The 16,295-nt window shown below is 37.7% G+C and overlaps 2 protein-coding genes and 1 long non-coding RNA gene across 7 annotated transcripts; 2 read left to right on the forward strand and 1 right to left on the reverse strand.

Annotated features, from left to right (window-relative positions):
• The first annotated feature begins 552 nt into the window (after positions 1 to 552).
• Positions 553 to 6,373, forward strand: LOC6529502 (hydroxysteroid dehydrogenase-like protein 1). Of its 2 annotated transcripts, XM_015196888.3 has the most exons (6): positions 553 to 703; positions 2,374 to 2,587; positions 4,670 to 4,792; positions 4,865 to 4,975; positions 5,534 to 5,982; positions 6,113 to 6,373. In XM_015196888.3, the coding sequence occupies exons 2-6, from the start codon at positions 2,410 to 2,412 to the stop codon at positions 6,227 to 6,229; spliced, it is 978 nt and encodes a 325-aa protein (XP_015052374.1). In that variant the 5' UTR covers positions 553 to 703; positions 2,374 to 2,409; the 3' UTR covers positions 6,230 to 6,373. The 2 variants fall into 2 exon arrangements, with proteins under 2 accessions (XP_015052374.1, XP_002090504.1); XM_002090468.4 differs by lacking the exon at positions 553 to 703 and having other exon boundaries at positions 2,131 to 2,587.
• A 1,960-nt stretch (positions 6,374 to 8,333) lies between these two features.
• Positions 8,334 to 16,269, reverse strand: LOC26534828. Of its 4 annotated transcripts, XR_001454190.2 has the most exons (6): positions 11,774 to 11,788; positions 11,561 to 11,718; positions 10,880 to 11,022; positions 9,636 to 9,932; positions 8,803 to 8,882; positions 8,334 to 8,720 (listed from the first exon to the last, which is right to left on the reverse strand). It is a non-coding gene; the product is annotated as an uncharacterized LOC26534828 (long non-coding RNA). The 4 variants fall into 4 exon arrangements; XR_001454188.2 differs by lacking the exons at positions 11,561 to 11,718; positions 11,774 to 11,788 and adding an exon at positions 16,255 to 16,269; XR_001454189.2 differs by lacking the exons at positions 11,561 to 11,718; positions 11,774 to 11,788 and adding an exon at positions 15,713 to 15,727.
• On the forward strand, positions 13,128 to 15,235 carry LOC6529503. Its single transcript, XM_002090469.4, has one exon. The coding sequence runs from the start codon at positions 13,160 to 13,162 to the stop codon at positions 15,110 to 15,112; it is 1,953 nt and encodes a 650-aa protein (XP_002090505.1). The 5' UTR covers positions 13,128 to 13,159; the 3' UTR covers positions 15,113 to 15,235.
• Positions 16,270 to 16,295: the final 26 nt, after the last annotated feature.

Consider the following 16,295-nt stretch of genomic DNA (forward strand, 5'->3'; position numbering starts at 1 on the left):
AGCTAGAATACTTCAAACAAAAATTTAAGGAAACGTAACCCGCTAATAATCATGCCCTTATGAAGTTGGCTCCTATGCAGATTCGTACTTTGGACTTCAACTCTCTAAGCGACTTAGAATCGGGGCCCTGGAACATAGGCAACAGAAACTAAACATATCCTAACTTCTAAATAGTCATGTAAACATGGCTATTTTTAACAGTGGAAATTATAAATTTTAAATAGTTGATAAAATGTTATCTTGTTAAAATTTTTAAAATAAACATAGTACACTTTAAGACGGGTTCATGTATTGGCATTGGTTCGTGACTTTGCTAAGGACCGTGGTAAATTTTCAAGTTGAAAGATATCTTTAAGCTTTCTGTTGTTTAAGTGTTCATCCCTTTACACAGATCAGAATGTTTCATATTAAAAAATAAAGGTTTATAGTATTTTTTACGCATTAATTTGGGCATTTTCGAAGAGAAGGCATAACATAATAAAACGCATCTTAGCTAATAAAATGCTAAAGAGACAACTCTATTTACAATTAGAAAGTTTGGGCAAAGCTTATAAACTTCCTCGTTGAACTTTTTCCGCCTGGTTCCTCAGTCTGGAATCCATATTCGGCTGGACAGGAGGTAGCTGACAGCCCTTTACTCATATAGTATCGATTTATATTTACAGCGTTTGAAAACTTTTACTGTTTTGTTTGTGGACAGCATGTAAGTTCTATATGTCGTTTCCAAATAATTAATTTATGTTTCGGATTGTGGAAACTAGCTTTAAGTTAAATAAAAGAGCTATTTATTTACCTCATAAAAGTATTTCGGCATATTTGAGTGAGCAACAAGTGGAAAATTGAATTTTGTGAGCTATGACCAGAATGACCTTTTCACTGACACACGTAACTTTCTGATATGGGGGTAATAAAAATTTGATTTAGCGTGCCATAAAATAAAATTATCAGACTTTTGAATAAAAAGCCATTAATCACCATTCATCATTCTCGTTAGTTTTTCACCCTTTAGTTGCTTTTGGGACATTTCCGATTGTCATTTACCTCTATTACAGTCTTCATCTGTATTTTTACTTAATTGCTATAGGCATTAGGTTAGCCTTTGCCCAAATTACCACCGATTACCAATTTTGCATGCTATTCGGAAGAAATTGTGTTTAATACTTTGATGCATAATGAAGTTTTGTTGTGCCACAAGAGTACTCTGATGCGTTTTTGCTTGTTTGTAGGGAAATGCAGTTTGCCCTGCTGATAAGCATAACTTATGGTGTTGTAAAAGATAGTGAAAGGAACTGTATTATAGATTTTTGCTAAATAGAAAAAGAGCATGTAAAAACAATTTCAAGCAATTATCTGTGAAAAATCCTAAAGCAACAAAAGTACGATTTGTTAGAGAAACAGCTAAATTTAATTATTAACAACTAGTTAGAGGATTCTACCTATGAATACTTAAACTTTTTATAGTTAAGTGTTGAAAATGTAATTAAAATGAATATTTAACATTATAATTTTTTGTACAATTTTTAGTTAAGCTTGTGCAAAGAAAAAGAAACACGAAGCCCTTTAGTAATATGTCGTCATTTAATGCAGTAATTACATTTTCGAAAAGTGTGTTACTTATAGAGTATTTATCCACATGCAAAAAGAAATACAGATAAAGGAAAATCCGTACAAATAAAATGTCCCAGGTTACAGGGGTCATTGCATGACAAAAGACAATTTAACGCATCTTTCGCCTAATTGTTTGCAATTAGTTCTACACCACTAGTAAACTGATTATGCACTTAGCAAAAATTTCAAAATTACGACAGCTGACCGCGAGTGAAAATACCGAGTATTCCGAGTTAGGGAGAGGGGCATTTCTTTAGCAACAATTAATTGTCGAATAATTCACCCGCCACCAAGACGCGTAGTTTTTCAACACCTTTAGGCCGCAGTAAAAAGCAACAAAATTAAATTTACAATTTTATGAAATAATGAACCGACAAAGAGCTGAGTAAAACCGCGGAAAAGAGCCCCAACTGCAGTGGCCTTTCCGCTTTAAGTCGCAGATATTCATTTTACAACTGTTGCTTGTTGAAGACCAGATCCGAAACTGAAAATCCGAAACCGAAAGCCCGAAAAAACGAAGTCGCGGTTTCAAGTTTTCAGTGCGTGATTGGCGCTCAAACCTGCTACTTGTGCCCCCGGAAAAAGAGGCAGACAGACAGCGCGCGATAGTGCGAAAGTCGGGCGATTATATGTCGGCATAATAGTAATTCTGAACGAAGCAGTAAATAATCAGCACGGCCGTGTAGTGATAAGAACAAGTTCCACAATACCAAACGAAATTCGGCCTATTGGGACTATTTAAGAAGAACTCTCTTAACCATGCAGCCAGTTCTGGAAGTGAGCATATACACCCTGCTGAGGATGGCGTTCATTTGGCAGCTGATCTCAGCGGCAATCTACCTGGTCGGATTGCTCACCATTGGCGTATTCCTGTACGACAACCTCAAGTCCTTGGTCAGCATAATCAAGGCCGTCCTGGAACCCTATTTCCAGCCGCACTTGCCAAAGACATTGGTGGAGAAGTTCGGACAATGGGCAGGTGAGTGTTTCGATCGGTAGGCGCATTATATCCCTGAGTTTCGCAGTATTCACCAAATGTTGTCATGTTATTCAATCCTGTATTTGCATACTTTAACCCCAAGGGCCTGTCAATATTTGAGGCTTGCGTTTTTGCTTGCTTCACTTTCGCAAATGCAAATTGATTGTTTTCTTGGGGAGTGTTTCTTTCTGTATGGAGGTAGCATCTAGCATTTCCCTTATAATAGCTAATATTATTAAATTGCCTAATAATTGTATAAATGTCCATATTACAAGAATATAAATGTTAGACTTAATTTGAGAGTATTGTGACTATATTTATACGTTAGCAAAAAAAACGTGTTAGACGTTGAAGTACTTATATATTGCTTTTTTTGTTTTCTGATAAATTAAATTATTGATTTATACGGTAATTCCACCTCATGTTCTACATTATCTTATAGGCAAATAAATCTTTGAGCGATAAAAACTGAAACGCGTTACTATGGTTAGCAAGTTTCGGTAAAACAGTTACAAAATCCATTTATGATAAGATAAGAAACCAGTAAACATTATGAATTTCCATCATTATTTATACCGAAATGGAATTTCTTATCTGTGTGCTCGGTTGTTGCATATGGTTATTTTTAGTTAAGCTGGTATATGAAATGAATCCATATTATTGTGAATCATTATAAGTATCATTAATAATGAAAATTAAATAAACAGTTATTTATTCTTATTAAATTTATTTTTATTGATTTTTGGAAAAATATTTAAAAAATGGTTAACTTTAACAACTTGCATTCAAAATTGTGTAAAGAATTAAAATCGGTTATTCAAAATATCCCCAAAGAGTAATAATTGACCAATAACAACATTATTCAAGCAAGTTGATTTGTTTACAATTTCGTTAATGGACCAGACAAAGTCATTCAACTCATAAACCGGCTTGCGATTTTCTCACCTGTTTCGCACTTTGCGATCGCTTTGTTTTTGCTTTATTATTATTACCTAATTAATTCGCTTTCATTGCCTAGAGTCTCGTGCTGCTCTTAGTGGTCAAGCAGTTATAAATTTGCCTATCGCTGCTCGAGTTTATTGCTTAATTGCAGTATACGATTCTCCTAATTGAATTATGGATTCTATCCAACTGTTTTCATTACTCACCAATCAAAGTGCAAAATCTTTGCCAAACTATAGCAGTCGTAATTTTGGAGCAACACGCAAGCCCAACAATCGATTGGTGTTGCCGTTGTACTCGTAAGTTTTGCTGCTTTGTTTCACGTTTTCGTTGCACAAATATTTGGCAACCAATAGCCAGCTGCCAGTGGCAACATTGCTGCAATTGCCACCACGCTAGCCGGTTTGCTTCTAATCGCTTCTCTGCGCCGATTCCATTCATGATATTTGCTGAGGTTTCGACAACCGACAACTACAACCGGCGATGTGATTTAAAGAGACTCGCCGAATGCAGTGGGTTAATTAGCAGGCAAATGCTAGATTCGAAAAGGTCTTTCAAGGAGGTCGTGGCATTATTCAGTTGCTAAAGGTATAGGTACACATCAGAAAGTGACGAAATGGGTCTTGTAAAGTAAATAATTCAGTTTAATTTGGATTCCAGTCTTTATGTAAAATGAACACATTTTGGAAAGTCGAAGCTCATATACCCTTGTAATTATATATCAAATTATATATCTAAAGATATATATCTAAAAATATATATCTAAAAAAAATAAACTGATATATACCGAATAAGAACATTTAACAATCAGAAACAACGAAACTATGACTTCCCCAATATTATTTTCAATTCATTTTCCCCACTTTTTCGACTCTTGGCGGCTATAATCTATAATCATTTATATCGACTATATATCAACTCGGCTGTAAATAATAGGGAATATACATATATCTGTTTGTATAACTGCAAATATATTTAATTTTCTATCTATAACTTCAGAAATATTCTCATATAGTACATATAGTATAGTATTAAATATTTCGTGTGTTTAGTCCCACTGCTAAAAATGAAAGAGTGTGGATTACTTATGGCGACCTTCGCCTGTACTCATCAAGATTTCGTTCGCTTCCCTTCACTTAGTGGTGACTGGCGCCACCGATGGTATTGGAAAGGAGTATGCCAGGGAGCTGGCTCGCCAGGGTATCAACCTGGTGCTCATCTCGCGGACGAAGGAGAAGCTTATTGCGGTGACCAATGAGATTGGTAAGGGGTGCTTAGTACATGTCTCTTTCTACTTTGTGCGTGTTTTTATTAAATTTCGAAATTCTTCCCCAGAGAGCCAGTACAAAGTGAAGACCAAGTGGATTGCAGTGGATTTCTGCAGGGGACGCGAGGTGTACGATCAGATCGAAAAGGAACTAGCGGGCATTGACGTTGGCATTTTGGGTGAGTAATTAATAAGAGATACTCTCATTGAAAAAAACATAAACATCATTTGGTTAAGTAAGCTGCGCACTTACTGCAGATACTATCGGCTTTGTTATCCGATAATGTACCAATTCATGCATTCATCATTGTCATTTTCAACAGTAGCAGCTGCTTATATACGCTTCATCTTTTGTGACTATTTTTCTTGCGCGGCAGCCAATGTCAAACAATAATAATTGCGTGCAATTATAATGACTCTGGTTTTTGGTCTATTGGCGAGGCGAAGAGTGGCTTAGGCGATGTTCAAGTACGCAGGCGAAGCGCTGTTGTTGCGGTTTTATTTTTATTCGGCCAACCAGACTCATAAACGCTTCAGCAATTTACATTTCGACAACCTTGCGAGCCCCTCAAGGCAAACTTAATAAAATGTTTGGCTGATAACAGTTGATATTGCTCTTGGCCAGCGGAACTTAATGCCAGTGCCATTTGATATGTGTTGTTATTAATATGGTGTTACCATTATGGCCATGCTTGAACCGTAATTGTTGTACCACTAACTATTATTCACTTTTATAGTCAACAACGTGGGTATGATGTATGACCACCCAGAGAGCCTTGACCTTGTGTCAGAGGATCTTCTCTGGAACCTCCTTACCGTCAACATGGGATCGGTTACCATGCTCACCCGCAAGATCCTGCCCCAGATGATCGGTCGCCGAAAGGGAGCCATTGTCAACCTGGGATCGTCCTCCGAACTCCAGCCACTGCCCAACATGACCGTCTATGCTGCGAGCAAGAAGTTTGTCACCTACTTCTCCAAGGCCCTCGAACTGGAGGTGGCGGAACACAATATCCACGTGCAGCTGGTGATGCCCAACTTTGTGGTCACTAAGATGAATGCCTACGCCGATCGGGTAATGCAGGGAGGTCTGTTCTTCCCGAACGCATATACTTTTGCCCGGTCCGCCGTATTTACACTGGGAAAAACGAGCGAGACCAACGGTTTCTGGACCCACGGAATTCAGGTCAGCTATTTGCCGATTAAGAATTTATTTCCATATCCAATACAGCTTCACTGACTAGAAGTTGTTGAATGCCTTTATATTTTACACAATCATAATCATAGCTTATTATTAAATAAAATCTTTTTTACAGTATGCCTTCATGAAACTGGCTCCCCTGCCGATCCGCACATTCTTGGGACACCAACTCTTCAAGCGACTGAGAATCGAGGCCCTCGAGCAAAAGCAAAAGAAACTGAAGCTTACTTAAGTTATTAGGCTAGGTTAGGAGTCATGTAAATATTTGGTTCTTAGTCATAGGGCTTAAACTATACACTAGAAGAAAAATCACTTTTGTACGAAGCCATAAAAAAATTAAAAATGTGAAACCACACATAAAACAAAAGATAAAAGACACGTCCAAAAACCGGCTGGCAAAATCAATTGCCAAAATGCACTGCCGGATTGCATAAGCGCTGCAATTTGGCCAAGGAGCAGAGGGGGTTGGGTTTTAGACGGTTTAAGCCGTGAAACCGGTTGGCCAGCGCGCGAAACTGCTGACCGACAAAATGGCAAAGTGGCCAACTGCAGTCGGAAGCCGCCTGAAGACCAACAATGACTGGGTATCCGCTTCATTGCTTGCACTTTTTGCTTGTTTTACAATTTGTATAGCCGTTACTCGTAGAGTAAAAGGGTATACTACACGCGTTGAAATGTATGTTACAGGTAAGAGAAAACGTTTCCGTTAAAAGGATATGCATTCTTGATCAGGATTACTAGGTGAGTCCTTCTTCTATCCAACACTGTGACGACCAAACATTGAAAAATGTTTTGTTAGTTTTTTCGTTTTATTAATAGTGTTGCAAGTGTCTACTGTAATCGTTCTAGCAATCCTACTAGCTTAGTAACGGGTGTCTGAAAGTCGAGCAAATCTACTATTGCATTCCCTCTTGTTTTGTTTGTTTTATTAAATTGTGCCCAGTAGTTAAAGGCCATAATTTGCATTATGCCACATGCAAATTAAGTATAAGTACTTTAAAGATCTATCGAAGAACTGACCACAATTGCACGAAATTATATTTTAGCTGGAAGCAAAGACTAAGCAAAAACAAGAGAGAACGCTATAGTCGAGTTCCCCGACTATCTGATACCCGTTACTCAGCTAGTGTAAGTGCGAAGGACAGTTTTTGGCGGTTTGTGGGCGTTAGAGTGGGCGTGGCCAAAAGTTTTTTGGCGAATAGATAGAAATTTACAAGACTAATACAAAAATGAAAAAATATCAAAACATTTTTCAAAAGTGTGGGCGTGGCAGCTTTTGGCGGTTTGTGGGCGTTAGAGTGGGCGTGGCAAAAAGTTTTTTTGCAAATCGATAGAAATTTTCAAGACCAATACAAAAATGAAAAAATATCAAAACATTTTTCAAAAGTGTGGGCGTGGCAGCTTTTGGCGGTTTGTGGGCGTTAGAGTGGGCGTGGCAAAAAGTTTTTTTGCAAATCGATAGAAATTTTCAAGACCAATACAAAAATGAAGAAATATTAAAACATTTTTCAAAAGTGTGGGCGTCGCAGTTTTGGGCGGTTTGTGGGCGTTAGAGTGGGCGTGGCAGCATGATTCGACAAACTTGCGCTGCGTCTATGTCCCTGGAGTCTGTATGCCTAATCTCAACTTTCTAGCTTTTGTACTTCCTGAGATCTCACGTTCATACGGACAGACAGACGGACAGACGGACGGACAGACGGACGGACAGACGGACATGGCCAAAACGACTCGGCTATTGATCCTGATCAAGAATATATATACTTTATATGGTCGGAAACGCTTCCTTCTGCCTGTTACATACTTTTCAACGAATCTAGTATACCCTTTTACTCTACGAGTAACGGGTATAAAAAATTACACCTTTCTAATTGCATATTTAATAGTGCGTAGTAAAATAAATTGGGTTTTATTTGTTAATTGTTTGTAGGATGCTCAAATATCAATGTTCTTCACATTAAACGTTGTTAAAAGGCTTAACCCCATTTAAAAGAAGTTGATTTCAAAAATATTTTCTAAATAAATATCGATACATTTTCTTACATTTTATAAATCCAATTGAAGCTTCGTTTTATTATAAACAATTATTACCTCTTGTTTCTTTCATGTACGTTGTTTATGAAAAATCACAGCAAACGGTAATGCGGTATTTTTACCGATTCAAGATTTGAACAAGCCTAAAATTATGCTTGAGATATTATATTTTCTTTAAGTGGGCCCCACAATCATAATACATGTACTTATACGAAATACATAATTAAAATATGATTGAGTTCATTTTTGATTACTGTAAATAAAAACCCCACATTTTACAAAATTAAAGAAAAAGTAACAAATAGTTTGGTGTTTGTGTTTTTATTCCTGCAGTTTGTTGTTGCTGTTTTTTGCGGATGTTATTCACAAGTTATTTAAGAAAAGTCGAGTAAAATGCAGTTATACATTATGCATGTCTTAATAAGTACGAGTGCGATAAACGTGGTTGTTTAACAATGAAATAACCAATAATCGATGGTTCGCATTGATTGCTGGTGTTGTTCTTAATTTGCTTATACTGTACATCATGGTCTATGAATTGCAAACTAAGTAGATTCCATTGCCGAACGAAAATAAAAAAGATCACAAAACAATATTTATGATTAGAGCAGATGACGCCAAGGCCGGCAGCAAAGTTCTCAAGATTTATCGATCCTGCAGCGCCTCAAAGATGGAAGAAATGTGGCAGAGCACTGTGAAAAAACAAACGAATAAATATTGAAGAAAATATTTAATTGAAGCGCATCCCAGGGGATCGAAATAATTGGTATTTACCACTTGGCAGGGTTACCCATCCAAGTGCTCATCCTGATCGCCGAGCCTCCGATTTTGGCAACTGGTGGCATTGACGTCATCTGCAATGTGCATTAACAGAGAATTTTTTTGAAACATTTATTTTATAACAGTGTTCGACTTATTGATTACAAAAGAAGAATCAAGAATCATTTTTTCTGACGCAAAGTCCCTGCGATTGATAAAATGTATTATTTTCGTGTTTGGTTTCTTAAAGTGGCCACATTGGCATAAACAACTGTTGGCATTTGTTTGTTTCGAAGAACATAAGCTTCTTAAAGATTTATTTTTGGTTCCTTGAAACAAATCATGGAGGGATTGCAAAAAGCAGTATTGGATTTTCTCGAAAATAGCGCTGTATACTCGAATATTTGTTCAAGTTTATTTATCAGCAGTGCCTGAAATATTCAAAAACATTTAATGAAAATTAATTATAATTTCCACCTTAGCCAATCATAAATTCAGGCCATAAAAAACTGTCTCTTTGAAAATTTTTTGTGCTTCTGCACTAGGAGGGATATAACATATTTAAGCGAATATAATTTTGAATCACAAAGTTGCGACATTTGGAAAATGCCGTGTGAAAATGATTTTTAATGCTTCCAAATGACGGGGAGCTGTGACGACAGGAAGGTGTTTAGTGGGCCATGTCGAAATCTTGTCGTTAAAAAATAGAAACGGTCGAAAAGGCCAAATGGCTGCCAAAAAATGTATTCAAGGTTTTTTTTTTCTTGGGCGTCGAGGGAGTGTTTCGATAATTGGTTTGATGTGTGTGTTTAATAATTAAATTAATTGGCAGGGGTATGGGTGCTCACCTGGCTTAGGTTACTAGTAGAAATCCATTAAATGCTAAACATCTTAAACGCGTAGGGTCCTAGAAGCTCCACCGGGCCACAAGATGATGGCATGGCCGGCGGCTTGGAATTGAAATTCAACATGTAAGCTATCCTTGATGGGTGGTGGTACTGGTGATCATGGGTGATTGGGGAGTTGGGCCTAGAAGGCGGCTTCGTAGAAGGCGTAGAGCAGGAACAGCAGGAAGGCCAGGATGAGGAAGGTGGTGAACAAACTTTTGGCCTCATTCATTTTGATTGCTTTGATTTGGCTGCTGGCTATAGGGATAATATTGAATTAGATAATTCAATCAATTAGATCGATCGATCGATATCACACACTTGTGGGGGTGGATTTAGTCAATAGCTTGAGGAGATTTCCAACCGTTCGTAGCTAAAGGCGCGCAATAACTGAATTTCCCGATCTGAATTCCACTTCTCCACAAAAAGTTGGCCAGCGCTTGGAATTATGGCTATTGCCTGGGCGCACGCACCCACCCACCCACATAGATCCGATTATATAGACGATATATAAAAAATTCGTTTTTCTTTATGTATGTATCACCGGCTATTTGGTTGTATGTGAGTCCAGTTGTTGGTAATATTTTTGACGCGGCACAAATATTTTCTAGATCTGTATATCTACATATGTACGTATGTGGATCGATCTGCATATTAGAGATATACATATGTATATGTAAGTTTGAATTCCATGCGATTCTAGCCAATTTTCTGTGGTCTTTGAACATTTTTCATCTGCTGGACTGCACCTAGACAAATTGCTTTTTCCGACTGGACCTTGTCATTTGAAAAATGTTTTGTTTATTTATTTTTGGTTGGCTTGGTTTTTTTTGCTGGGGAAGATGTTCTCTTCTCCAGTTGTGTGTTTGATTAACAAATTTATTTACTTTAAACCGAAAAACTTTTACATTTGGCCAATCTGTTGCCCTAAAACGTTTTTAAATATTGAAAGAATCTTTATTTATCACGTAGTCCCCATTGAGTTTATGGCACATTTGGCCTTAATTACCATTTCAAGGTTCGTGATTGATGTGGATTTATCTCGATAAAATTCAATGGGAAAATTGGGGTAATTGAAATGTACATTGAAATAAATCTTACTTTCAATACAAAAATATTTTTTGATTTTTGGAATATTTTTGTATTAAAAACTAAAACGGTTCGATCATCTGCCCTTAAATCAATTAGAATGCCTTTTGTCTTACCTTCTGTCCTGCCCTAAGGACCTTCTACTTGCCGGAAACATTTTACAATACGGCATAGATGAGGTAAAGGAAGAAAAGCAGGATGGCCAGGATGCCAAAGGTGGTGAACAAGTTACGGGCTTCGCTCATCTTGATTGAATTTTCTGCGGATTAAATGTTTACTTATTATTAGGTTGAAAATGACAGGTTTAGATGCTTTTCCCTATTTTCGGATTACTTATACATGAAATATTTTTTATTGGCGCGTGAGAAGTTTATCTTCATAAAAACAAAAAAGAGGCGGCAATAAATTTTCGCGCACCACATATGATTTTCTTTCAAAATAATCTAATCAAATAAAATTCAATGGTATAAGTAAAAAATTTTATATAAAGTCGACAGATATCAAAGCCATATGGAAAATATTAAATTTTTCTTTTCTTCGTCGTCGTCTGGCTATATCTACATGATGTTTCTGTGCTCTTTGATTTTCTGATAGAGCAATCAAAGAACCGTATGTCTATATGGATTAAAATATTTCCAGTTTTATAGATTGGACCGGTTCCAACAAAAAAATTGAAAAGAATTCGGGTGCGGAAATATTTACGAAACGGCACACTTGAAATCAATCTTTGAACTCCCACGATTTTTTTGTCATTTAACTGGGGTTCTCAGGTCACTTCACTTGTCTCTTGGGCTTACCTTGATTTTTTGTTCGCTGGGGAAAGACACAATTTTGTGATATTAACTGCTGAAAGCCTTTGGCTCAACTAAAATCTTTGGCCCGTCCACGAATTGGGATATAGATGAAATACTTTGCGATCTGCAAGCATTCATACTCACGCATACTTAGAGCAGATCTGACAAGTGGATATAGATTGGTGAGAGTGTATTCGTGCTTTTGGATATACATACAGTAAAATATGTTGTCCCATTGGCCAAAATGAGACGCCACTGCCAGGGCAGAAAGTGCAGACTTTTTGGAAAGTCGCGTAGAAATAACATCGAAAATAAATAAAATAAATTTGCTGCGCGCCTTTTGACAGTTTCTGAGCAGCCGTTGGCCGGATCTGAAGCCAAATCACCAACAATAACAATACGTTTATTAAAAATAATTTTGGCATCTAGTATATGGCTTGTTCCATTTTTCGGAACATTTTTCTCAAAAATATTGACAGCGTTTTGGAATTTCCGCAAGTGCACAGGAACTAAAAACATGAGGTTTTAATTTGGCATGGGATCTACAATTCTTATCGTTTAAATTGGAAATAGCACATAGTGTTTATGTTGTTAATATATTATAATAATATATCTTTATAAATAAAATTCAACTGGGAATACATAAATCCTTTCCACCTAACACCTTTTTAGCTGAAGCACAAAGCGTTTTCTACATTGCCACACCTCCTTCAAACCTCCAATCATATCGTCTGTTGACATATAAATACCAGCCATAATGTTCAAAAACAACTGTCACATATTTGGGGTCCTTGACTTTTCTAAAAAAAACATATACTTTCCCTAAGCTGACACTTGTCATTAAGTCCATTTGAAAATGCAATGCGCAAATGGCATAAAAACAAAATGGCTTGAAACAAGAATATACATACATATATAAATAATAACCAAGATAATTATGAAAAGTCAGTGAAATTTCATGTAGATGAACTCTAATGTTAATGAAATAAAACAAAAAAAAAAATCTACCTGATAGAATAAGATATTTAGGTTGAGCTATAGCAGCTGCGGCCACATTGCGTATGCGCAATATTTGTAAAGCACATTCGGATGATTTTTGGGATAAGTTTGCAAATATTTTTGCAAGCACACTACAGTAATAGATATATATGCGTGATATCTACTTGAAATTCACATATTTACATGCATGTAATTATTAATCATAATTTCAATCATTACGACATAATTGTATTAATGTAATGTAATGTTATGTAATGTAATGTAGGGCAAAACGGTAAGCAATGATCTTTAAGGTCAAGGCGAGCTCGATTAAAGTGCGCAAGGGGAACTAGGAACTTTGATAGAATCAAGAATATATAGCTCAATTCGCATTAGGGAGGAATTCTGAGCACGATTTTGCGGAAAGCAAAGAAAACGGAAAGCAAAGTTCTTTAAGTTCAAGGCGAGCTCCATTAAAGAGCGCAAAGAGAACTGGGAACTTTGATAGAATCGAGAATATTTAGCTCAATCCGCAGCTTCCGTGGCTTATCAATACATTAGGGAGGAATTCTGAGCACGATTTTGCGCAGTTTTCGTAGAACAGAACACACGAGCGGATCACAAATGCGCTGGAAGATTCAGTTTGCTTTATTCGCTATTATTCAAATAGTGAGGTCTCAAGATGAAGAAGATGCGGGTTCAGTTACGGGAGTGGAAATGGAAGTGGATTCGGGCCAGTTTTTTAGCCATTTGTACAAAAGCAACTTGCAACAGTTGGTAAAAATTAAGAATGACTCAATGGATCCGTGTGATGACTTCTATGCACATGCTTGTGGAAACTTCGATCAAACGAAGGAGGAAAATCCAGAGGATTTCCTTCCACCTTATTTGTATAACCAACAAGACAGAATGCACTTCTTTACGGCTGAGGTTGGAAATTTCGAAACTATACCAGGACGGTTGATTTCTCAACTGTATGCGGAATGCCGAAAGAGGGGAGAACGGAATTTTTTTACCCCTACTCGTGTGACTTCCCATTGGGAACGCATGCTGGAGGAGATTCCATTCCTAGCCAGACATAAAGAGGTGCTCTCTTCCTGGCCTTTCCTCAAACACCAATGGGAGCGAAGGAGCCTTAATGGGCAGCTGAATTGGATAGTTCTGTCAGCTCAACTTTTAGCCCATGGCTTGCCCACCCTACTTCATATCTATTTCGCCATGGATACGATCTATGTGAGTCCCATGGAGGAACTGCGCTGTCCTAGTATCGCGGATTTTCAATCAAGCTTATCTGATGTCATGGAAGGTCGACATCATCAAGTGCCCCGCATAATATCACATGAGATGAGGGTCCTGTGTCGCGGACTAAGAGGAGAACTCCCACTCGCAAGAAGTTTGAGCAGAAATGCCAAAACCACCACCTCCAGACCAGGTCAAGAACAGCTCCTCCTGGATGAAAACGCAATGGATTATTTTCAGCAGTATTTTGCCGCACTTAACTTCTCCGAGGAGCGGCTGGAAGGAGCGCGCAAGTTTCTTCTAGATGTCGAGAAGATCACTCATGGCTGGGAAATACTCAGACAAACGGAACCTCGCATTGTGTACAACTATGTGGTGTGGCAGGCTAAGGAGCAGCTTCGATATCCGGATTGCTATAAAGTATCTGAGGAGTTCGAGAGACTAGTGCACGCTGAATATTGGCAATGGCATGTTTTAAGACCCCATCTGAGCAGGGAAGTTGCTCTGGCATCCTATCAACTTCATACCACACTTTTTCAGAAACTTAGGAGATCCAAGTTGTCCAGAAGAGATTGGTTTGGACACCTGTGGCCAGCTTCTATGGAGAAAAAGGAGCTTCAGGTGGCACGCATTCTCCACAATCATGCAGAAAACTATCTGAACATAACTGAACTAAACGAAAACTACGGAGGATTGGGATTTGTAAAGAACTCCTTTTATGGAAATCTCCTGATCCTCAGACGGGCTCAACTGCGTCATAGTTTTGTATCGCCGTATGTGGACGAGGAAGACGTAAATCAGCCAGCCTATTTCTTGAGACATTTTCTCCATTTCGTGCTGCTTTCCTTGCACCGCCCCACTTATCACTATTATGCCACACATGGCTTGGAACTTTGGAGGGAATCCCGACTTCTCTTGGATACCGACGGCCACTATTCTGCCATGGATTGTTTAGAAAGACAGTCACTTCAACACTACGACGCAAAATTGGCTCCTATTTACAGGCCACTTGGTTCGCACGAGATAGGAGAGATCTTCCAGTTTTATCGCTCTTTTCAGTATTCTCTCAGGGATTATCACTTTTGGCTTCAAGGTGAAAGGTTCGCCTTTGCGGAGACCTTTGTGCTGGATTACTTCGGATTGAATCCACAAAGGGTTCTCTTCTATGCAGTTGCCCAGCAGTTATGCAACCGGCAAACGGAGATTTTTGCTGCCCAGTTGAATAGGGGTTACATGAATCTTCCTGAGTTCCAGGAGGCCTTCAAGTGCAGTCCCGAAAAAGCCATGAATCCCCCATCCAGATGCATGATCAACATGTGTGAAAAGCCACTTACTTAATGTGTTCAATTTTAAAATTTCAATTATTTAAATGTAGAAATGTTAGAAATAAAAAATATAATGTTAATTTTAGATTAACCAAGACATTAAAAATATACTTGCCATCAACATTCTTTATCTCAATTGCCTACTAAAATATGGTTTTAAAAAAAGCTCAACCGCCCACAAATATTATGATTTTTACACATGAAGATTAGCTATTCATATTTGAATAAATTTGCCAATATAGCCCACACGTCGGGCAATAGGCGGGATATGTCTTTCCATCTAGCCATTTATACGCATTTTGTTTGACATTCCATATAGCAGCAAATTGGCTTGCACATACATATATATCATCAATATTATATATTAAGAGTCGGTTCCGAGTGGAAAATCGTGAGGAAAATCGTGGGCGTTCTAGACACACGTACCGGTAATAAACCGCAAAGGCATCAAAAACAATTCCAGAGCAGAAAACTGAATATTTGCGACTGCGAAAATCTTTGCAAATATTTATTGCTTATTGCTTGCTCGCTTGCCATACGGCCATAAAGAAAGCTCCAGTTGATGTACTTATAATTTTATTGGTTATTTCCCCACTTGAATGAAATTACATACCTTATTCTAGTTTGTTTTCATTGACCCGGGTCGGGAAGTATCTCTGGTTATCTATGTGGGTCTCTAGAACAAGACCGAGTCAATAATAATTCATGATTCTTCGTAAGACATGATGCCTATAAATTTAAAAGACCTGCGAGCATTCGCCTTAGTACGTGATCCAAGATCGCTGGTGATAATAACAAAAAGTTTTCATTCAGTAAACGTTGCTTAATAAAATCGCAATCACGTACGTAAGTGTATATCTTGTCTATGAGTGCATATCGTTGAGTGAGTAAGTGTTGTGTTAATGCATTTATGAGTTTTTCTCAAAAATTATAAACAAATCATGAGGATTTCTGAATTCATGAAAGAAAAAGCGTTTGGATCGTTAAACAGGAAATCTCAGAAAACCATTTACACAACAGTTTTAAGAATACGCTTGAAATAACTTACATATGACACCTTCTTTTGTGTACCTAAAATTCTTAGGTCGGTTTCACTTTTCCACCCGCAACTCTCACTTTATTGCCACACTCAATCACACCATCAAAAGTACTCACTCATTTGCATATCTCATTATAATTTGGCCACAATCGGCTTG

The sequence above is a fragment of the Drosophila yakuba genome, chromosome 2R (assembly GCF_016746365.2).
Source record: "Drosophila yakuba strain Tai18E2 chromosome 2R, Prin_Dyak_Tai18E2_2.1, whole genome shotgun sequence".
NCBI lineage: Eukaryota > Metazoa > Arthropoda > Insecta > Diptera > Drosophilidae > Drosophila > Drosophila yakuba.

Bases quoted from the DNA above. Each gene is read 5' to 3' on its own strand.
- LOC6529503 (XM_002090469.4), top strand. From the start codon at position 13,160: ATGCGCTGGAAGATTCAGTTTGCTTTATTCGCTATTATTCAAATAGTG.
- LOC6529502 (XM_002090468.4), top strand. From the start codon at position 2,368: ATGCAGCCAGTTCTGGAAGTGAGCATATACACCCTGCTGAGGATGGCG. The intron at 2,588-4,669 runs GTGAGTGTTTCG...CCCTTCACTTAG, and splicing joins GAAGTTCGGACAATGGGCAG to TGGTGACTGGCGCCACCGAT. The intron at 5,983-6,112 runs GTCAGCTATTTG...TCTTTTTTACAG, and splicing joins TCTGGACCCACGGAATTCAG to TATGCCTTCATGAAACTGGC.